The 25,100-nt window shown below is 42.1% G+C and overlaps 1 protein-coding gene across 1 annotated transcript; it reads left to right on the plus strand.

Annotated features, from left to right (window-relative positions):
• Nucleotides 1-1,804: 1,804 nt before the first annotated feature.
• Nucleotides 1,805-15,072, plus strand: LOC311309085 (leucine-rich repeat and fibronectin type-III domain-containing protein 2; the record flags this gene model as incomplete). Its single annotated transcript, XM_084438244.1, is given in 3 exon segments — nucleotides 1,805-2,212; nucleotides 2,214-3,196; nucleotides 14,082-15,072. Coding segments are annotated over 3 exon segments (2,382 nt in total).
• Nucleotides 15,073-25,100: the final 10,028 nt, after the last annotated feature.

Consider the following 25,100-nt stretch of genomic DNA (forward strand, 5'->3'; position numbering starts at 1 on the left):
ATGAACACGTGACTGAAAATGTATAGCTTCTCCCTGGGGGTTGCTGGCCACAGAGCCAATAGTCTTTGCCTGGACTCAATGCTACTGGTTCCATCTGACTTTATGGGGCGTCCGGCTTCAGGGGTCACAGGTTCAATTACACAGGGCTTCAAATGATAACATGTTTCCTTACAATGACTTGCTACTGTAGCTTTGCTGCCTTCCTTTGGTTTCAGATGAATCATAAACACCGCAGTCTATATCCATATTCTACAACGGAAAGTTTGGATACTTGATTCTGATTGGCTAGCAGCTGTGGTAAAATACTCTGTAACCCACGGCTGCGACCGCATAACAATTAGTATTAATGCGCCGTCAATCTCATTGACGAGGCCATTGATAAAACCAAGCGGTAGGCTATGTTTTGCGTAGCAACCACTCGCAGCAACCTCACCTTTTTCGTATCCTATTACAAAAGCGCACTCATCAGTCCGACTCCAACACTTCCACACCCCTACCAGAAAAAACGAGTGCTCTGGAGAACTGTTTTAATAACTGCACCATAGCTGGAAATATTCAAATAAACGTGAACCACCCGAATTATGCCTTATGGCTTATGTGAACAAGGCCAACCCAAATAGGCGAGATAGCCTATGTTGCCTGGCAACCATTTAATTCAGAACTATAGCCTATCGCGGAAGATTTTGTAAATAGTAAAATGATAAGAATGTGTGGTAAATAAATGATTGAATGTTACTACTGAGTGTTTTTTGTGAATATATGTAGTAACTGTTGTAGAAAAGCAATTGACCACTCGAGGCAGTGGGTTACAGGGGAATTTACCACAGCTACGGGGGTTTTAGGCCTAACAACGCTAACCCTAACCTGCAATTGCTTAAATCATACCCTGGCATGGTCTCCTTTCAACATAATTCCAATGCCTGCCTCCTTCACCACTGTGTTTTTCTCCAGTTCCAATAGTTTCTCATCCCTGCCTGCTGTCACATTCCATTCATCTCCATGTGACATGTTGTCATGCGGTAGCACTACATAGTATAATTGCAAACGGGTATTAGTGAAGAACATCTCTCATATGAGTTATTGAAAACTGTCATTCATACGTGAGCTGGGTGTTGCAGGAAAGTAGCAAATGAAGAGTGAGTGTGCTGCAGGTAATGTTAAACGCTGGATAACAGATGAAAGCGTTACAGTGAACAAATTAAGCCCAGACTGTCTCCCCTTGTGCTGGGGTATTAGGGCAGACTCGGACTGGGCTTGGTGATAATAAATGGTGCTGTTGGGAAAAAGCTGATTAAAATTGATTTTTAACTTTAGAGTATTTGGAATTCATGATACAAAATGTCCAAGGGAATTAAAACTCCACACGCTGAAGCTGGGTGTGGCCATCCATCTCCCTGAGCCGACCAGTAGTCAAGGCTGTTTAGATATTGAAGATGCCTCTATCTGTCTATCTATCCGTCTGTCTGTCTATCCGTCTATCCGTCTGTCTGTCTGTCTGTCTGTCTGTCTGTCAGTCATTTATGTGTTTATGCCTGTTTATTTATTCTGGAGACCAAACTTGGTTTCATTTTTCAGCTAGAAAATTAATCTCTAATGTGCTTATAGAAGTTTATGTGTACATATGACAATTTCAAAATTAACATTTTCCTTAGAATCATGGCTACAAACAAACTGCTTACCAAATGAAACTGGACATGTTTCATTTCCTTACAAACTCCCTACAAAAGCAATGAGTGTTATCTGACTGTGTTCCTTCCCTCTCTCTTTGTCCTTGTGTTCACCAGGTCCCTGCGTATGATCTACCATGGACAACGTGCTCAGCAGCCTCCTACTTCTGGGAACAGCAGTGATGATGGTCCACGCCTGCCCCAAGTACTGCGTCTGTCAGAACCTGTCTGAGTCTCTGGGTACCCTCTGCCCCTCCAAAGGTCTTCTCTTCGTACCCGTAGACATCGACCGGCGGACTGTGGAGCTTCGTCTGGGCGGCAACTTCATCCTCAAGATAACTCCGCAGGACTTTGCCAACATGACCGGTCTGGTGGATCTCACCTTGTCCCGGAACACCATCAGTGCCATACAGCCTTTCTCCTTCATCGACTTGGAGACCCTACGATCCTTGCACCTGGACAGCAACCGGTTGACTGAGCTCGGCCCAGATGACCTGCGGGGACTGGTCAACCTCCAGCACCTCATACTCAACAACAACCAGCTGCAACAACAACCAGCTGAATCGCATCTCCAAGTCAGCCTTTGACGACTTAATGCTGACGCTAGAAGACCTGGATTTGTCGTACAACAATTTGCGAGGAGTGCCTTGGGAGTCGATCCGCAAGATGGTTAACCTCCACCAGATGAGTTTGGATCATAACCTCATCACCTACATCTCAGAAGGGACTTTTACAGACTTGGATAAACTGGCCCGCTTAGACCTCACCTCCAACAGGCTCCAGAAGCTCCCGCCAGACCCCATCTTCTCCCGTTCCCAGAGTAACCTGGTGCTCAGTACGCCATACGGCCCTCAGCTCTCCCTTAGCTTTGGTGGAAACCCCCTGCACTGCAACTGTGAAGTGCTCTGGCTTCGCAGGTTAGATCGAGAGGACGATATGGAGACTTGTGCTTCACCCCCAAGTCTCAAGGGTCGCTACTTCTGGTACGTCCGGGAGGAAGAGTTTATTTGCGAACCACCATTGATCACCCAACATACACACAAGCTTCTGGTTTTGGAGGGTCAAACAGCTAGCCTGCGTTGCAAAGCTGTCGGCGACCCAATGCCAATCATTCACTGGGTCGCTCCTGATGACCGTTTGATCAGCAATTCATCACGTGCGACAGTGTATGAAAATGGAACTCTAGATATTACCATCACCACGTCTAAGGATTATGGTGTCTTCACGTGTATTGCAGCCAATGCTGCAGGGGAATCCACTGCTTCCATAGAACTGTCCATTATTCAACTCCCCCACCTCAGCAATGGTACAAACCGCACTGCGCAGCCCAAGTCCCGACTTTCTGACATCACAAGCTCTACCAAGACCAGTAAGGGGGAGTCTAAGCCTCAGCCAGAGAAAGTGGTTACTGTATCAGAGGTGACATCTGTCTCTGCTCTGATCAAGTGGACTGTTAGCAAAGCAGCACCCAAGGTGAAAATGTACCAGCTCCAGTACAACTGCTCTGAGGATGAAGTCCTGATTTACAGGTAAAGATGACTGAACATGTGTATTTGAAAAAGTCCCTGTAGGCCAGCGTTGTTGTTTGGAATGTACGTCTATATGCTAACAAGCCTACTATCAAAACAAGCCTTACCTCTAAATTGTTATGGCAGAGTTAACACCAACAACAATAACTGTCCTTTCTTTTTTAAAGTATATTTACAGTCATGAATTAGGCATTCTGATGCCTTTTAGCACATGGATTTTTAGAAAGAAATCATTATTAGTGAAAATTCTCAAATAAATTTTAACTATACCTTCATGAGGTGTTTATGGGGCCCTTTGTAGGTTGGGGGCCCAAGGTAATTGCCTACCTTGAATAAGGGGTACATGACACAGGGCTATGGAGCCATGGCTATTATAAGGTAAAGTATTGCCAAGGGGTTTCATTGGCACTCGATTCCGAGTGTTTCTGAAGGTCTACGGCTGACACATAACTTATTGCAGCTGCATTTCACAACAGTCCCAGCTGCTTTCACCCATTCCTTCACAATTGTGATGCAGCAGACAGTGTCATTAACATACTAAGGGCAGTAAATCTCCAGGGCAATCCCTCAGCATACACTACCACATCACGCAATGGAGGCAGTGGGTCCATATATGGGGAGACTTTACCAGGCCTGTCATCTCAAGCTGTTCCATGTGTACACCACAGCAAGCGATGGAGTAGATACCGTACATGACTCTTATTAGAAGTCTGCAGACAGATGATTTGTATCATGGGACAAATGGAGGAAAATGTTTAGTGTCAGGGGTTGGAGAATGCTGTAAATGCTAGTGAAAATAGCTATTTGATCCACTTGGCTTTTGGCAAAAGGTACAACAGAATAGTAGTCACCGAACTAAACTCTCTCTTGTGAATCTCAACTAAACTAGCCAACTCGTTTTCCCCCGAGCCAGTCTTCCCTCTCTTGAAGCATACTTCGTTGCGGGCTCGGTCTGCCCAGCCCCACAGTCTTAAAGAGACAGACAGCCTTTTTAACAGTACTACTAAGAAAGCCTAGAGGAACGGATAGCGAGGAAGGAAGAGCGAATAATATTGAGTTTGGTGAAGAAAGATTGGGAGACATGAGTGTAATGGCATGAATTGTTCAAGTCACCATATAGAGACGTTGAATAGTATTGAGATGGTGCAAAGGAGACAGAAGTTGAAATTGATATGGAATATTAAGAAATGCTAGAGATGGATAAAGATCTGAGAGAGAGAAGGGGGTGTAGTGAAGTGAAGAGGAGGATATATGACTTGCCTCGGTGAGATGACAGTTGCTTAAATAAATGGAAAGACTGACACATTGAAAAGAAAGAGGGATAGAAAGATGGTGGGTGAAAAGATGGAGAGGAGAAGATAATGACATGCCTTGGTTGAATACTCAATCAGATTAGCTTCCTCTCTGAAGCCACCTCATAAACACTGCCTTTGAAGCAGTTCCAGGTAAATACTATTTCACTTTTCCAAATCAATACTTTAATTGGAATCTCCACATGTAAAGCTTTATATCCATGTGTTATAAGTTGGCTGCATTTTCTAGAGAACAGCCGCATCTCCACAAACATAACATCTATGGACCACACTGTATCGCTGCCATTGTTTTGCAGACTGCTCCTGACGAATGCTCACTGTATGCACAAATAGGCCTATTATCCCACTCATAACATGCAATACAAAGATGGAAATGCAGTTATATAATTGGTATTCAAATATCAGACATGTCGATCCGGATAGCTAATAATAAAATTAGCCTACCAGAGGACCTCGGAGTTCGCTGGAAAAACAGTAATTTCTCTGACATAGGTACATGGGAAATATGTATTTTTTAGGTTCGCCATATAGCCTACCATCAGGTCTCTGGGACATAGGCGACTCAGTTTTCGGAGTGGCAGATCTATTTTAATTTTCTTTTCTTTTCTATTTTAAATACACTGTATTTTGTGTGTACAGCAGATAATTTACACGCAGTGCTTCACATAAAAATAGACATAAGGTACTCATCTAATGTTGTGCTGTGTATCTGTACTGTGCATGACCTTGATAGAATGTGTGAAATTTAATGATACAATGATCAGGCTTGTCTTCATTCGTAGACTACAGGAGAAATACACTGTGAGCCAAGCCTGCTAAATCTGCTCAAAGACACCACCCGGCAGAGATGCATCACTAAAATGAAATAACGCCCAGCTGAAATCCCACAAGATTGCCCACATGATTTTCCTGTGCAATGCCTTGATGGTGAAAAGCTGCAGTGCTGATAAGTACTAGAAGCTCCCCTCTGTAGCTCACTGCCCTTGTGTATTATTGTGGATGATCGTGTGATCTCTGATCCAAATGAAATCTGTCTTGCTTTTAATAAGCACTTACCTGAGGCATGGCTTCTTACTGATAGGTTATATACTGGGCTGGCTCCCTTGGACGCTGACTCTGGTTGCATTCCTACTTTGGAACAAGTCTCTCTTTTCAGCCATTTACACCCATTGAGGAATCTTGCAATCCATAGATCCTATCCTACCCTATGGGTAGAAGTGTTCTACTGGTGAGGACAATCTAGATTCATTTTTTATAAAACTGGCAGCACCAGTCATTAGTGAGCTGTTGTCATACATCTCATGATCTCTTAATCTCTGCATTGCATCTGGTATAGTTACTATAGTATAGTACCGCAGGTCTGGAACTCTGCTTGGGTGATGGGGATAAGCTGGACAACTATCGTCCATGCCTAGCCAAAGTTCTGGAAACCTTGGTAAATAACCAATTAAAATAATGTCTTTCAAGTCATTCAGTTTAAAATCCTCACGAATCTGGATTTAGAGCTCATCATAGTACTATTTCGGCTGTCACTCGTCACTAATGACATGATCTCAGCATTAGACAACAGGAAACACTATTCTGCCCTCTGTAGATCTCTCAAAAGGATTTGATACAGTTGATCACCAGCTGCTTTTAAATAGACTATCTAGTATTGGTGTGGATAGAGATGCTTGTGACTGGTTTCAGGATTATCTGTCATCAAGGTGTCAGTGTGTGAAATTGGTTAACATTCAATCGAATTTCCTGTCTCTAGTTTAAGGTGTGCCCCAGGGATCGGTGTTGGGTCCTGTCTTCTATATAATGATATTGTCTCTACACTAACTGGCTGTCATGTTCATTTATATGCTGATGATGCAGTTGTCTACTGTATTGCGTATACTGTTCAGGAAGCCACTGTTAACCGGCAGCCTGCTTTTGATGTACTATGACCAACTCTCACCAATCTTAAACTAATCCTTAATCCTAGCAAATTAAGTTTGTTGTTCTCTAGAGCCAGGACTATTGATTGTGATAGGCTCCATCTTTCAACTGCTGATGGCTTGTATATTGAGAGAGTCACGGAGTACAAATATCTTGGTTTGTGGTTGGATGATAAACTCTTTCAAGTTTAATTTTAGAAAGTCTCTGGCTAGAGGCTTGGACTCACAGCAAACATGAATATTAAAATGCCCGACAATTAAAACGTGATCATAATTCAGCACGATACCAGGCGGAAGTGTTGTCTCTTATGAGCTGGGGCCTCATTTATCAAAGACGGTGTACAACTGACACTTAAAATGTCTGTACACCCAAATGGCGAAAATGGCATACACCCAAAAAATGTCTACCGTTTTCGGATTTATCAAACCGTGCGTATGCACAGCTGTACGAAATCTCTCTTGATAAATCACACCTTACCTAAAGAAGTGTGCACGTGAACACCCCTCATATCCCAACCTCTACATGCCCAAACTCAGCCATATACATGGTCAATGCAAAGTAGCAGCTAAATGATTTGGGTGTTGATCGTGTGCACATTTTTGCGAATCACATAAACAAATTTGTTCGCGGATGATGCCTTTATCATCATGTGAGTGCAGTCAATGGCTCCGATTACATTGGGAAAACCGGACATTGCTGCAAATTGCCTTTTGGTGTCGGCCTCCTCCTCCACAGTGTAAGGGAACCTAATGTACCGATCATTCATCCTAATGAGGCCATCCCAGACTGCAGACATTATTGCGCTCAGTGACGGCTGTGATATCCCAGACCTATAGGGGAAAGATTCAGCAGGATTAGGTCCTTCCCAGCAGGGGCTTCAGCCTAAAGGGTGAACAAGTTAATGTGAATGTTAAGGTCTGACGACCAATTGCTGCTGGAGGTGCCAAAAACCAGATTAAAGTTTAGAGCTGACAGGGCTTTTGCGGCGGCCGCCCCTAGGCTCTGGAACAGCCTGCCCCTTTATATCAGATCCTCCCAGAATCCTGATGTTTTAAAATCCTCCCTAAAAACCCACTTCTTCTCCCTGGCATTTCACTTAGTCTGAGCACGAGCCGAGTCTGTGTTTCATGCTTGGATTGTCTGTTGAAACTCCTTGTTTTTACTTAGGGCCCACCTCGGTACAGCAATTTGGTTGACTGCTGTCATTTTAAATGTGCTTTATAAATAGTTTGCCTTGCCTTGCCTTATCATACACACCTGGCAGCTACATTCCGCTGGTATATCCCGGTTGCCAGGAAACCCAGAGTGGTTAGTACCTGTGCCAAAATATGTTGGCTAGGTCACTTCAGTATATTCAAATGTGAACAACACATTCATCATTACTATTCATTTTTGCGGTGCTGCCTTGGCCTCAGTATTCAGTTGTGGTCTGTAGGCCTACCTGTGTTGGCACGGACATTGCGTGGGTGCGCCATGTGGTCCTTTCTAATGCTGGACCCAGGTCAGCACATAGCTCTAAGAGCACGGCTCTAGGGAGTCTAAATTGGCTGATTAGCCAGTCAGTATCATGACTAGGGATGGGTCTCGAAAACCAGTTCTATTAATACCCGGTTCGAGGATTTCGAGAAACTCTATAAAAAGGCAGCCCCGAGCTTATCGATTCTGCTATCGAGACTAGCACGTCCTATGATAATCAAATGTAAATTTTAAATCTCGTGAGACGAGTCACATAATTTCAATCCATCCGCGGTTAGTAGCCTAGCAATCGGTTGACATAGGTTTGCCTGAGGTTTGTCAAACCATGGCATAGGTTTTCCTTCTTTCTGATAGAAGAACATTTGGAGGGCATAGTGATGAGTTATACTCATTAAGTTTATTTATAAAGCCATTTGAAAGCAACCTCAATGTGCTGAAACCATCAAAGGAAATAAATACACAATTAATAGCCTACATATAAAATATACATAACATTACATACCAATTCGGTTCTTTTAAGAATGTATTGTTGTCTTTCTATCAAATAGTAGAAAAGTAGGGTATCGATAGTGGGATCGATAAAGACTTGAATCGTTAAGCGGTCTCAATAATGGTATCAGTATTGATAAAAATGAACAAGACCCATTGCTGCTCCCTTCTGATCCTCCCTCCCGGGGTCATCAATGGCGTTGCGCGCATAGGCGAGGTTGTCCAGCTGCCCGAGGATTGCTGGATCCATCTTGTCCCATTACACACAGGTGAACTCACTGCAATATTTATATGCTTGCAGCAAACGTGTACTTGATCACATCTTGATGCCAATCTTATCATAAATTGGCATTTGATTTGATGGTGTGCTGGATTTGGTGTGTGAGAACCTATTATTGCACAGACAAGTTTGGAACAGCATAGGCTGTTGGAGTCTGGAAGTCTTGAAACAAATCCATATGGGACAATAAATAGGCCCGTTAGAGGAGATAATCTTGCATTGAGATACATTTTTGTGGTGAATTGGGCCATTTTAGGCATGATAGTGCCTCCCTGCACTCTTCCTCACGGTGCACACCAGGGTCAGAGTCGGGGTAAATGTCTGCAGTTTTTCCCGTTGAGTTTTGGTTTGATAGATCACATACTTGGCGGAGAAAAGTATGTACGCACAAAATGGGAAAAAAGGTTTAGGAAAAGGTGTATACACAATGATAAATGAGGCCCCTGGTCTGTAACACGAGCGATACAAGTTTGTTGGCTAACTCGATAGCAGTCAACTTACACAGCTGGCGTTAACATTGGTTACTAGGCATAGTTGTCTGTTGCCGTGGAATAGCGACTGTACTTGCTGGAAGTGGCGGTAATCCTTTCTATTCCATTTCACATTTGGTTGGAAATGTGTTAACAATTTGGATAGTATTGCTTGTTCTCCAGGAATTATTCCAAAGCTGGCAATCTTATGGCACAAGTAAGCAGTATACTGAGGGATGTGTTTAGCCAATTCAACTCAATTACACACCTGCCCCCGCCTAAAATCACTCCACACACTACAGAGTGATCCCAGCTGGTCGAACGGAGCCCAAATGTATCTGCACCACTTTAACAGTTGTCACTGGATCATCATCGTTTCCACCATCAATTACTTAAATGAATACCTCCCATAAATATCACTTCGCTAGCTACTCCACCAAAAAGCTACCAATTTGATGGTGCAGGTGGGTGACATTTATATTGAGGAGTGAGTTTAAAGGAGTAGTAAAGAGAAAATGCATGTTTAGCCCTGTTTTAAGGTTAACTAGCACTTTTGAGAAAGTCTGATAATTGCTCTACCACTGTTTTGGTCATACAATGGATGTGGGTTGGCACTGTAAAAAATCATTCAAAAAACATGTTAAACTCTCAATTTCAAAGACAAGAAGCTCACCGAGGGGGTAATTGGTGTCCGTTGGTGTTCTGACATCAAATTTGCCGCAAAGTATGAATCCTGTAGGATTTTATTGATCATTTTATGAAATCCATTGACTTGTATTGAAGCGACCGTTGTAGATGTGTAGATCAATCCGCAGAGGGGATTCAGGAAGCGGAACTACTTACGGTAGCTATTGTTATTGTTTATGTTGCTAGGCTACCTAGTTTGCGGACGTTTACACACGTATGTGCTGTGACTAAATAGTTATATGCTAAATATTTAAAAAAGCCATTCCAGATGAACTAACACCTCGGTGAGTTTCTTGACTTTGAAATTGAGAGTTTAACATGTTTTTTGAATGATTTTTCAAGGTGCCCACCCACATCCATTGTATAACCAAAACGGTGGTAGAGCAATTATCAGACTTTCTCAAAAGTGCTAGTTTTGTCAACTTTTTGATCTGAACCATTGTATATGATCATAAGTAACCTTAAAACAGGACCAAACATGCATTTTCCCTTTACTACTCCTTTAACCAATTCAACTCAGGTCCCACAAAGTGCTAGGAGTCCTTGTGGTTTCCCAATAAATACAAGCATCCCACTTCTAGTTAAGTTTATGAGGAGATATACGATTAAACATTTAACTGAGATTGTAACATGAAGTTAAATCATTACAATGAGCTATCAGATGTATAGTTTTATATAACATACAGGCCTAGATTGAAAGAACTGTGGCTGTCACATCTGTGCTAGTGTGTGGGGCTAATCAACGCAGCATTCCAGCAGCATTGTGCAGCTGCAAATCAGAGACGGTTTGCAGGAAACTTTAGAAAGCACTCAGGCGCCCTCCTCTTGCTTTGATTTAATAAGAGCTGGAACCAGACCCAGTCTGGAATGTTGGAGGAAATCAATAGAAATATGTAGAAGTTAGGTGGTGTAAAAAGGTTGGGTGTGTAAAAAAAAAGAGTAAAAGCCACTAAAAGTAGTATAAACATTAAAATAAAAGTTTTAAATCATTAGAATGGTAGTCCCTAACCCTACCTAGTTGATTTTAAAAAATCTAATTAATTACATGATCTGTAATTAATTAATCTATTTAATTGCAATTAATCACATATCATTGTTTTCAGGGAAAAGCCCCCAAATGAAGATATTTCAATCAAAAGACTACATTATCGTGGCAGATGAGTAAAGCATTGAATAGACATAAGGACGCTTTAGTCAATGCATTGTTTATTAAATTATTATTTGCAATATCTTGTTATGTGCAGATGCAGACTTACCCATTAGGCAAAGCCAGGGGTTCTGGGGTTGAAGGATCGCTGACACTTCTGAAAGTCAGCAGCTACTCATAAGTCTGCAAAGCTGAATTTTATATTGGAATGGTGCCGGGTGTTGGTATGAGATATTACTGTGTTCAGCCCACTGAATAGAAGCCATCATCTCTAAGAAAGCAATAATGGGGTATTTTTTTATTTCCTCGCCAGGCACATTCAGGGCTGTTTTGCTATACACCCCTCTCAGGCCAAGAGGCAATATAATGAAGATCAGTTCCTATGTATTTGCAATAGATGTAGCAGGGTAATGTTCATATTCCCACTTGTAGTGTATTATGGCTGTTATCTCTTAATTATATCTGTCTATCCAGACTATTGGAGAGCATACAGTCATACAGTTCAGAGTGGTGGCTGACTTAAACGTCGTTCCAGCATTATCATACAAATCAGCTGGAATGCTTATTGCTCATTAATTTGCCAAGTAATTACACAGGAATGATGAATGAATAACCCTGCACATTATTAAGAGCTTCTCTTCATGACTTTGTTTTGTTAAAAACTGTCATTCCAAGATATGCCATAATGGATCATTAGGTACTGGTTCTGATACCCAATGGAGCACTCTCACTGAGGTCCCTGTAACCTGGGTGCTCTCCGATTGGGTTATTCCTGGGAATGAAGAGCATTAACATTAGTTGATTCAGGAAATGAATTGATTGGTGGCAAATGCTGCTGCGGCAGGACCTCTACTGCTTTTGCTCTCTTTCTTTCTTTCTTTCTTTCTTTCTTTCTTTCTTTCTTTCTTTCTTTCTTTCTTTCTTTCTTTCTTTCTTTCTTTCTTTCTTTCTGTCTTATTTTTCTCCACTAAAATTGTTTGCGCAGCAAAAACTCACGAAAATTGGCAGGTGTGTTGCACATCCCAGCCACTACTGAGGCCCATAAAATGACACTCATTGACCTCAAGGTGGCACTATAACAAACATGTTTAACTTTTTGTAATTATCTCAAGAACGATTTAGCATACAGTCAAAATCCTTACATATTTTTAATCAATCAATGCATCTTTATGCCAACTGTATGATACCGCCATACCTGAGCTCCCTATGCTTCTCACCCCCCCAAACATTTTAACAATGAAACGGGGCAAGCCAAACAATAAAGGGGCGTGTCCAATTGACATTCCTAATTGACTCGGCATGTTAACCCCTTAATGATCAACAAAACAAACATGGCATGCAATAGGCTACACACTTTCATATTATTATTCGTAGTCAGACCACATTCAAATTCATAAATGAACAATTAGCACATAAGCCCTTAACTTTAAACTAAAGTAGGAGAACTTTTGGTTCCAACATGTGAGTTCAGTTCCCATTGGAATACATTATATGTACTACAATGCCATGAGATGAACTGTACTATAAATCACTTTGGGTGAAAGTTTGAAAGTGTTAGCATCACCCTCACTCGTTTTGTTTCTTGGCATAACATGTTGGACCATCTTTGACCAGCCACCTATCCTCTCCCTGTGATCTCCATGCATGTCCATATATTTACCATCGCGCTGACACTTCAGTAAGGGGATGCAATTAGAGAGGATATCCATCCAGAAAGAGACCTCATCTGGAACAATTAGTCTCTCAGTACCCCCTAATTATGAAAACACCTGGATAATGAGCTTTATAGCAGCACATTTTTGCCCAGGCAATTTATGCTCTTTTTAAGCCTGCGGTTGGCCTACACAATGTAGCCGTCTACTTCGGGGACAAATTAATTGTTTGCCAGGTTCTGAGTAGATCATCCACTGTAATTGCAATATCTTATCAAGCAAACAAGTTTCATCACAAATTCCCCCATTAGCCTCTGCTGCTGTTATCCATCGGGCATAGCACAAGGTCAAACTGAATAACGATCGCTTCTCTAATAGCTTTCAAATCTCTGTCTAACATTTGGGACTTAATTAAGAGAAGGAAATTTATGGATATTGTCAGATACATTTGAATATCAGCATGGCTATTTTCTCCAGTGCTTACAAATGAGATCTGACTGTGCAATCCATATTCGTCAGACAGATGGATTTGCAGGAATGAAAGTCTCTATCACACCCTGTCAAACTCATCCAAACAGTTATTCTCTTACCATTTCATTGATTGGCAACACTGCTGAGAGTACAAAACTGGCTTTGATTTTAGAAGTTCAGTTACAAGTGTACAACTTTTTCAGAGAATTGTTTTTTGAATATGTTTGGGAGGAAGCAGTTTGTTGACTCTATAATCATTAGAATCATTAAGCCTACCTCACATAGAAATAAACATATTTCAAAGTCAAAAGTCTTGTTTTGTGACCATCATGTGAACTGTCTGTGGTTTGGGATTTTAGGAAACATTGTATTTAAAGAAAACATAACCCAGCAAACACACAACGTCAGGGAGACGTTCAGATCATGTCTTAATAACGTCCGTCGGTCCAGAACCCCATTTGTACGTCTGCTGGACCCCTCAATATTCAAACGTCTGGCTTGGACCCCTCTAAGATATCTGTGGACGTGCAGAACGGGTCCAATATCTGAACGTCTAAAAAAACTTTCATTCTGGCTCCTAATTGGATGTCTTTGGATGTCCGAAAAATACATCTAAAAGACGCCTTTTAGATGTGTCTTTGCTCAGTGGGAAAGGGAAAACAAATCAAACGACGAAGCAAATATAATCAAATCATAATCAAACAAAACCCATTAAAAATTTCTCACCACTATTGCTCCATGCATATTAATATGGCTCATATTGTGGCGTGTAAAGTAATCTTTCTAAATTACTCTGTGCATTTAAATAGCTACTTAGAATGCTTCATTTTCCCTCTCACTTTGATCTAACCCGGTCCAGAAGAGTGAGTCATTGGTTTTTGCCACTCAAAGGTGCTTTACCCTCATCTTGAACTCCAAATGCAGGAGAACCAATTATTAACTTGTTTTCTCCTCTTGTTTTTCCCTTCCTTTCACAGGATGATTCCCATGGCCAGCAAAGCCTTCTTAGTCAGCAACCTGGTCCCAGGCATGCAGTACGACTTGTGTGTCTTGGCCATCTGGGAGGACAGCGCCACCACCCTCACAGCCACCAACATAGTGGGCTGCGTCCAGTTCATCACCAGAGACGACTACCCACAATGCCAGTCGCTCCACAGCCAGTTCCTGGGTGGCACCGTGATCCTGGTGATCGGTGGCATTATTGTGGCAACGCTCCTGGTCTTCATCATCATCCTCATGGTGAGGTATAAGGTGACCAGCGGTATTCCGTCCAATAAGCTCCCCGCCGTTAGCAATACGTACTCCCAGACCAACGGTGGGTTGAACAGGCTCAACGGCGCCCCTCCGCAGGTCAAACCCACTGTGGTGGTCATGACGAACGAGGTGGTGGAGTTCAAATGCGGCTCACTCCAAAGCAGCCTCTCCTCATCCTCCTCTTCATCTAAATCGCTGGGTAGCCACAATGCGATAGCAGACGGCGACCACTACAGTGTGCGCGCCGGGCAGAGCAATACGCTCCCCATCAGCAAGTGGAGGAGGCAGGGCGGAGGGCTGAGCACCAAAGCCAGGCCCAACTTGGACCATTTACTAGGGGCCTTCACCTCACTGGAACTGCGAAGTGTAGCCAGGGAGGGGGCTTCATGCTCCTCCACGGCCATGGTGGCGGTGGCCATGGTGCCACAGTCTGACAAGGAGCCCTTGCTGGGGCGAGCGGAGTCCACCACCATGCTCGGGCGTCTCCTGGGACTGCCCCAGGAGGCGAAGCAGCCCAAGAGGAGCCACTCATTCGACATGGGCCACGTCGACGCCACGCAGTGCCTCAGCTACCCGCGTAGGATCAGCAACATCTGGACTAAGAGAAGCCTGTCAGTGAATGGGATCCTGCTGCAGTATGACGATAGTGAGCACGGAGAGGGCGAGAAGCCCACCTTTGAGAGCTCCGAGTGGGTCATGGAGAGCACGGTTTGAGGTCGCTCAGTCGATCCGCCAAGTCATGACCACAGGGGTCGAACACATACATTTACTAATGGAAGGGCCTGAGTGCTGGTGGGAGAGATGTCCTCTGTGGCATCAGTAATGCTGTCCTGCATGAAGTTCATCCATGTGAATACTATCGTCCTTCTGTCCATGGGATTCTACGGGGGAAAAAAAGGTGGGCTCAGGTCAGCGGTTTAAGACCGTAATCAACAATGCCAGGGTCGTCCAAGCTCTCAGTCCTTCAGGGTGACCCTCCAGGTGTATTTGACGAATTGAGGGCATTATGGAGCCAGGACCTTATAAAACTATGCATAGGCCGTCTATATGGAATAAAGCCCAGAAGCACAGCGAAGGTGGGAGTATCTCGGAGAAACAGAGGGAGAAGAAAGCTAAGGAATTCAAAATGGATTCCCTTTCTTCCCACCCCACATCTTTATCTAGAGGATTCTATGCAGAGAGGATTTACCCTGACTGTGGCAGACTGGATGTGCATCACAATGCATTTGGGCTCTAAGCATGAAATGGAACTACTGAAGAAGTAGACGGGAATAAAGAGAGCAGATATATAATAAAATTATACGTTGTGTTTTTTTGTTTTTTTTCATCTGTTTTTTTTTTATATATAATTTTTGCTATTTATTATAGTGTCACCCTTCAGAGTTTCACTTCTAGACAAAGCTATATTGATGTTCTTATTTCCTATGATGGTAAATAATATCTGCTTGCTCCAGTCCTCTCTTAGAAACACCATTTTATAACATGCAGTTAATTTTGTCACTAGCAAAGCTTAACCACCAATATCAAACTACCTGGTAAATAATTACCCAATGAAGCTCTCTTGTAGAGTGATGTATTGACCTCAGGTTATAATCATAATATGAGGTTGGATACATATATATATATATATATATATATATATATATATATACATTGTCATTGCCTGAGAATTCTCCAATATCCTTATCAATCGCATTCCTTATTTCATGTCTCGCCAACTGCAACATTTTTTCTTTTTCAAAACAGCACAGGCTCAATCAAGCTCAATTTAGAAGTACTAATCTGACCCAGGCACTATATGATGCCCTCCTTTACAGGTGTACACTATTTCTGTTCATCTTGCTGCTTAGTTCGAACTCAGAAAAGAGAGGGGAGGGAGAAGGGCATTTACCATTGAATAAAGGCCGACCCATTGAAAGATTTCAATGGAAAGTACAGAATTTCATACACAGAACCATGTTGGTTTGTTTATTGTCTGAATTTAATTTATTCATTAGAAATATTATGGTTTATTTTTCTATTTCATCCTCACTGGTCAAAAGTAAGTCCATGATTTATGATATTTGTGTATCCAAACTACTGCCTCTTCAACTGATAAACATGAGCCCTCTAGCATGACATTCTCATGCTTTTCCCAGTGCCCTCTCTCATTCTCTACTGCATACAAGTATTTAGGCTTTTTTGTTTAGTTTTTTACTTCTCTTGGTGTACTGTTCTGTATATTTGCATATTTTGTACAATAACTGGGTGAGAATGTAATAGGGGAAACTGTGCAGTAGTACTTTTATTTTTGTGTCCATCAAAAGTGAGAAGGTGCTTTACTGTGGTGTATCTACAAGGCTGTACTTTGGCCCAATGCGAGGGGAAGCTTCTTGCCATTGCACTTAGAAATGGGATAAAGAGAGCAATTTCAAGCAGAATTTACGTATCGGGCTGTTTATTCTACAACTGTACATATATTTTCTTTCTACATGCAATGCAATGTAAGATCCTCTTCCATGATGGTTATTAAGAACACCCTATAAGTGTGTACTTGACATGGTCATGGTTCTCACCCTATAAGTGTGTACTTGACAGTCATGGTTCTCACCCTATAAGTGTGTACTTGACATGGTCATGGTTCTCACCCAAGGTTGTAGACAAAAAAAGAAAACAAATGTTTCTGTGTGAAAACATTTTTGCTACAAAAAAAGATAAAATATCAAAGAATTCTTACGAACAGAACTGTGTCTTTTTTGTGCCTCAATATCTGATCCTCAGACTGTATATTTGAATATGAGTGAGTATAAAGTATACTACTCAGCTTACTCAAATGCTAAGTTAACATGGTGAGATATTGCCCACCATCACTCTGAATTCAATAGAAGATAAACCCAATATTATATATTACATGCACACCGTTCACAGATCAGGGTAGTTGGGTTCACAACGCGGGGGAGAAGCATGCTAATGATCACCTCGCAGCAGGCCAGCAGACGTTCATTTCCCATCATGCTCCGCTGTGTTTACCTGGACTGATTAGCCGAAGGGATTGTTCCAGAGGTCCAGTGGCTGTAATGGAGACAGGACTGTCAACTCACTTGAGCCGTGTCCTTATTAGAAATCAAAGAGAGACGCAGCTCCTGGCCTGAGCCCAGAATAAAACTGAATTCATATAATCTGTCAGGGAAAGTGCTTAGCACAGCACGGGGCAAATATCATCTCTGAGAGGAAAGGGGGAGCTAGCGTTGATAGATAAGACGGATAAAGAAGTGCCTCATGGGGAGTTTGGTGATCAATTTACAGCCGTGAGAAAATTGACCTACCCAGCATACTCAAGCATACTTAATTGGGCAATTATGATGTCTGCCTTACACTGTGCAATTAAGCTTATGAAATAGATCACATCATTCCAAAATGTCAAGCAAGAAATTATTGGTTTGGACAACAAGAACATCGGCAATGCCTGGTAGTATAATATGTTGCCTGATTAAAGTTGCCCTGATTTACCCTTTCTTGGAAAAGAACATAATCGGGATCCTGCCCTTCAGCATCAACATAGCAAGAACAATCACATGTTGTACTTATTTTAAATTGAATAGTTCAATGTGATTGATAACAAACATCAAACTAACAGACTATGTGCAATGGGGATCAGTGTGTAATGGTTTACAAAGAGACATACATGATGATAATTCAGCACAATTAATTCCTAATTACTTGATGTTTGCATCAAGAAAATACAATCAAACAAAAGTCGAAGGGGAAAGTGGTTTTAGTGAAAACTCTATTCAATTCAATCTCAGATTCACTTCAATCTTAGCAAACTTATCCTGGCTCCGCCAGACCCAAATGCGAAGGGTCTGGAAACTCACAGTTGCTTTCCGATTCCCAAGTTACCAACGGGCGTAGATCAAAATGCCTCTGGACACACTTGGAGAGACCTACAACCAATCAGCGAAAACGCCTCTACAGCACTCCTCTGTTCCATCATCTTATTAAACCCCCCTCATATTAGATAAGTGGTTGTGATTGGCACAAACCCATCTTGGTTTGAGTGGATTCAGTTAGAATGGCTGGATATCCAGACTGATCTGCGGAGTGAAATAGAATGTGAGCTCGCAAGATCAGGCTGGCGACGTCGGGCTATAGTTTAGTTTTCACTAAACCCACTTTCTGGAATACCCCTTAGTTATAAACCCTTTGGAAATACCAGTTGTGCTACAGTATGAGCTAATTCAAATGTTATGCATTCAGAAAACGTATCAAAGGCACCATGAGAGCCTGTCTTGAACATACAGGAGGCTCTAGGTCAGGGGTCTTCACCAGCAGACACTATGGGGGCCAGACTATCAAATTATATGTTAAAATTATATATTATTGTGTAATATTTTCACTTTCTTGTAAAAAATAACTGACTAATTACTCATTTTCAGTAGCCTACCTTGTCCAACACTGGTGTGAATAGACTCCTAAGACCAATACTTAATTTGTAAATCAGGAGGTTCCGGAATAGTCTAGAGCCGTGTGCACGTGCGAACTCCGCGAAGCGCGAATCATGCCCACAACAATGAGATTTATTGTGCCCACTTGCTTAGCTGTGGGGCTTACAGTAATGTGATAATTATGCCAAAATGACAGTAAAAAAGCATTAAACCACTGGCCAGCATACAGTAGTACCTGTAAATCCCCCACCTCACCAACTCTGTAGCTTGCATCCTCATCTCCACCTCTCTCCCTGATTCCAAGCTCTCCTCCTCATTCCTCTTCTCGTTATAGCAATCTTTTTCTTTTAATCATTCTGGCAATTGCTTTTGCTACCTGCTGTCGCCACCCTGTTCTGCCGAAATGACTTTGGGCTGCTTTAGTGCTTAAGTTTCAGCTGGTTTGTCATTGACATGGTCTGATTAGAAGCCACTGTGAACCCTTTCCGTTCAATGGACTTGACAGCAACATTCACCCTACCATCATTGTGCATGGGAAAAATAAAATTAAATGAAATGTCAAATAAGAGCTACTGCAGAAGTCATTCTACCACTATTCTCAACCAGCGAGGCCAGCACAGCTTTGCGAGTGAGCCTGCCTTAATTTCCTGCATCAGGTTGTGTAGACTAGGCTACTGGCTAACATGACAGATTCTTTAGAACCCACTGTCAAAAGCACATTTGGGGTCGGTAAGTCATTCCTAATAAAATAATTTTGATCTCAACTGATTTTGGCGTTGCTTCAATTTTGGAAGATTCTTTTTTTAGATATTCAAAATACTTCTGAGGGCCGGATGGGAAGCTTTGGGGGGCTGGATTTGGCCCGCGGGCCGCCAGTTGATGATCCCTGCTCTAGGCTGGAGGCTACTGTGTGAAACACTAATGCAGATTACCTCAGGTAGACTGCCATCACTGTAGCATAGAGCTGACCCACACAACCTTGAACAGCAAACCCAACTATGTTGTTTCCTTGGCATCTGGTTAGCGTGGGTGATGAATAGGACTATATTTAGACTAGATCATCCTATCCAACAACACCAGGCAAACACCGTAGTCGCTCACAAATCCCATGCATAAAAATTGCCTCTGTAATTGAGGTGAGAGATATTCTTTTTCCCAACAACCATTCTGAATATTTTATGTCACATCTTCAAACCACAAATGGTCCAGGAAATAGGTTCCATCCAGAAATTGTATTAAGTGAAATTATATTTCCCCAAGCCTATCTGCCAGGTGAGTAGTTCCATCTTTTGGATTCATCCATTTTGTTTGCCTTCCCTCACTGGAATGGAGGAGAGGCGGGTGAGAGGATATGCTTCAGATATTCCTCTATCCCCAGCAGGCTTCGCCAGAGAAGGAAATCAGTGACAAAAACAAATTAAAGCTGCTGAGCAATTATGTTTATAACCATTGAAACAGATGTGTATTGTATTGCTTTGCATATTGCTGCTGTTTGTCAAGACAACCATGTACTCATACATGCATTTAATTCAAGTATGAATGCTGTTTTTGTCTTTACATAATACATCATAGAAAATAAGGCATCATAGAAAATGCCTTCTAACTGATTTACCTTTGACTGGAATAGATCTGAGAATGGCTGAATGTTGATTTTTATCTCAAAAGGGTTCTGGAAGTTTTCTTATCAGGCCAAGATTCTGCAATACAACAAGAACTTAGCAATATAAAATTCCAAACAGCAAATCAAAAAACTTTGATTGCCACATCAGTCGTAACGGGAACTTAATTATGTGCATTAACACGTTGCCTTGGTGCGACAAAAATAAAGAATTAAATATGTCTTGTTGTGTAAATGAGTGTTGTTTTCAGTGTAGAAAGGTACCATATGGTCACTGTATCATTTTCTTTGCATCATAACACCACACCCATTCAGTGTTTATTCAGCTATACACTAAAAAGATGAATAGATAACATTTCAAAGCACACCTTCCAGAATGTATAATAGGATTCAACACAGTATGACTTTGCCGTAACAATAACGCTAATACATGAAAGTCTAAAGAATGACATGGGCATGAGTCCAGCATGATTCCTTTCTGAAATTAACTAGAGCTGATGGCCTATTCTCTCTCTTTCTCCAAAGCCAGAGGTGGAAGGGAACCCGAGGGAAGTTAACATTAAGTTGTTTTCTGTTTATTGGCTCTGTGGTCTCTCTATCTGCATAGTAGGTAACAGTGTAAGACCTACAATGTATTGATAATAACCAATTGGGCCAATGGGATGTAGTGAGAGCTGTTATTCTTCATTATTCATTCATTATTCATTATTATTACTTTTTCCTGCCATTTAGAGCTGCGTTGCCTGATCTCAAATCAATTCTATTGTCACAATCTCAGGTAGGTACACAGAAGGTACTCTATGTGGGAACCACTTCATCTCAATATCTGTGGGTATCAGAATCACATGGTGTGAGGAACGAAAAACTACGAATAGGAACCCAACGTAAACATGCCTCTCCTATAGCTGCCCATGTGAACAGCACAGTACAGCATGTCCACCACACACAGTCCCTCTGGCTGGTCCAGGCTGGCACACAGCCAGGCAAACAGATATCTATCGCTCTCCATGAGGGGGATGGAGGGGATGGAGAGAGCTTTGGATTTGACAGAACAGGATGTCTTCAGGCTAGGAGAAGATCCGCATGTCTGCCCAGAATATCCCAGACACTCGGCCTGCTGGGGCCAGCATGCTCAGAAGAACAAGGCGGTTTCAGATCCCCTGTGGACTGCCTGTGGTGATTTCCGGAAACAAGACAGGATTAGAAAGAAGAGGTGCAGGTGCTATATGGTGCTGTGATACCTGTAGCTGTTATAAAATCACTATAACACACGGCTTCTCGTGGTTTATTGCTTAATTCGAAATATGATTTAAAACTTAACTCTGGATTGGTTCTCCGCCATTTTGAAGAATCCTTTGATTCATCTTCTTGTGTATGCTTTCATTCTCATAATGCTTTTCTGTACAGCTCGATGCAGCTGTTCACTTTATGAAGCAAGAATTGAACTGCAAAGCCACAGCACAGTAAGTCCCCCAAGCTACTGATGAGGATTTGGGGGGTAATATTGCTCTTTTGGTCGTAGCTTGCATGTAGCAAGTAATGTATGCATCATGGAAAAATAAACCATCACAAAATAAATGATATTGCAATAGAAGGCTTCATAAGTAACTGTACTATATTGCATACAGTATATCAGTACCTTATCCCACCACAAATGCAACAATATTGCATATAGTGTCTACAACATGTTGGGGTCTGCCTCTGACAATTTAGTCGTGGCTGTATTTGGTAAGAAACATAATCGTAATAGCCTGTTTCATGGAAGGTAGAAAACAGAATCTGGCACTGCTTCTCCATGTTTTGTTTTAACTCTGGGGACAGAAAGCAGACCTGTGCCAGACGACCTGAGAGGTCTGGATGGTTCATAACGTAGCAGCAGATCAGAAATATATTTTGGCCCTAAACCATTCAGTGCTTTATAAACCAACAGCAGTATTTTAAAGTAAATGATTTGACAGACAGGAAGCCAGTGTAAGCACCTCAGAACTGGAGTGATGTGATCCACTTTCTTAGTCTTAGTGAGGACACTAGCAGCAGCGTTCTGAATCTTTACAGTAGTCGAGTCTACTGAAGAAAACGCATGGACCAGTTTTTCCAGATCCTGCTGAGACATAAATCCTTTAATCCTTGATATATATTTCCAGTCGGCCTAGTAATATGTTGTGGTCAACAGTGTTGAATGCAGGGCTGAGATCCAGTTATACTAAGACTATAATTCTGCCATTGTCTGTGTTTAAATGGTCTCGGTGCTGTGGTGTGGTCGGAAGCCTGGCTGGAAGACATCAAAACAATTATTTAGTGCCAGGAAGTTGTTCAGCTGTTGAAAAACTGCTTTTTCAACGATTTTACTTAAAAACAGGAGGTTTGATATGGGCCTATAATTGTTCATTTGTGAGGTGTCTAGATTATGTGAGATGTGTTTACAATTTGTAGTAAATCAGAGGCCATGCGGTTATTGTGTGTTCACACCTACACATTTGATCCGTTTGGAATCAGATTATTGGACCAAAAAGGTTTGTTCCACTTCGTTTGGAGAGGTGTGAACACGTATTTGAACTCGGTCCCCAGATCAAACAACCGAACCATGGTCCGCCTAAAAAGCAAGGACTCGGTCCGCTTCAAAAGGGACCATGCTTCGACTCTCCGTAGGACCAACTGCTGGGACGTGGATTGACCCATAGGCTCCTGCCAAGAAAACGTTCATATAATTTCTGATTAATTATTTGATTAATGGTAGACATCTGTATTGTAAATCACTTTCATGTGATAATAATTTTATAACAAGTTCAAGATTGAAGAGATTCAATAACAATATGTAGGCCTAGTTCTGTTTTGCCCTGAATTCTGTACCTTTGGTCGTGAGGCAGGGTTCGTTCGATCCACCCGATCCCCCCCCTGGCTACGGGCCTGTAGTATGTAGGGGTTGGTCATTTCTCCGCGTGAGAATTGTTATGTGTGGCGTGTGAGCGTGAGAAGAGGCTGAAATGCGTGTGTCTCACGCTCAATGCTCAGACTTGGCAGCCCTGCTTAGATACATTTTAGATAGCATACTCTCACCATCTCCAGAACAACATTGCGAGTGTTCCCCCCTCAAGCACTTGCTGTCATCGGCATCACATATGTTGGGGTAGTCCACAAAAAGCAACCCCCCTTCCTCTCTTCTCTCACTCTTTCTTTCCTGTGTCTCTCTCGCCACCCCCCCTTGTTCACTATACCCCCCCTCTCTCTCTCTCTCTCTCTCTCTCTCTCTCTAGCCACCTCCACTCTTGCTGCATCACAACCCTAAGCTCATAGTCCAAGACAGCTAATCGATATCGGTGCGGCTCGGCATCTCAACTCATATTGACTTTGTTTTCAGGAAGACTCCATAAAGAGTCATTGGGGAAATTCTGTCACAGCCAGTTCCATCCCTCGGTGTTAAACCCTCCTCCAGCAGCTTGCAGCCTAGCGGGCTCCCTCGGGACTCCAGAATAGAGACAGCGGTGCCATCGTCAACCTAGAGGGAAGACATGCCTTGATGATGGCGACCTGAAAAACAAATAATACTCAGAAGATTGAGGCCTCAGTTGAACAACCTTGCAGTGGAGATTTGAGGGATACCTTGGGGGTTTTGCATGATTTGAAAGGCTAGCAACCTAGAAAATTGCTTGAGGACCTTCATTAATATTTCATTGGTGCCATCACACTAGCTAGCAAACACAAGTTTACTTCAGGTATTTCAAGAACAGGTTTATGCTTGAGCTCCCGTCTTCTGTACAGAGTCCATAGACAGAACAATCTACTGTTTACAGAGTTTAACATGTTTTTGAATGATTTTTCAAGATGCCCATCCACATCCATTGTATGACCAAAACGGTGGTAGAGCAATTATCAACTTTCTCGAAAATGCTAGCTTTGTCAACGTTTTGATCTGAACCATTGTATATGATCATAAGTAACCTTAAAACAGGGCTTAACATTTACTACTCCTTTAAGTCAAAAATAGTGTGAAAGTCGATTTTCGTGCCTTCACGTCCTGTCGTCCTCTCTCCCTCGCTCGCCCACAAAAAAAAATAAAAAAAAGAGAGAGAGAAAAGCTACTGTTATACAGCAAAATAAATAAATAAAGTTTGTAAAAATGTAAATAGTTTGTTTGTATTTTCACCCCAGACCCCCACCGCCATCTAGCTACTTCTAGGACAGCCAATAGCCACTTCCCTTACTAAAGAGTAGACAACACTGTGAATGCTTGCAGTGTAATTCTAACTTCTACTCTTCATTTATGATCAAAGATATGAAACACTGTTAAGGTGCAATGGGTGCAATTTACATAAACTTGAACAAACCTGGCTCCCCTAATAGGGCAATGCACTTCATGTGGGAATCAAAGCCTCTACTTCCGATAATAGAGCTGCTAGCAGTGTAGCTCACTAGCAGAACGCTCATGAGTCAATGAGTTCCTCAGCTTCCAGACTTGCCACTGAGACTAAAAGAGATAATTATGTCTGAAGGGACAATCCATAATTTCGTCCTTTGCAACAATGCTTAGCTAGACATGTTTGAAAGAATGCAACTGATGAGGTGAGGCGCAAATAATCTGGACAGTCTGTCTAAAGTCAGTGGCCAGTAATTCATATTGCTTACTACTGAAACCAACCATATACTCAATTCCACCTCATACTCCACCAGTCGTCAGTCATTTAGTATCCTGTCGAGTACTG

The sequence above is a fragment of the Borostomias antarcticus genome (assembly GCF_949987555.1).
Source record: "Borostomias antarcticus genome assembly, chromosome: 5".
NCBI lineage: Eukaryota > Metazoa > Chordata > Actinopteri > Stomiiformes > Stomiidae > Borostomias > Borostomias antarcticus.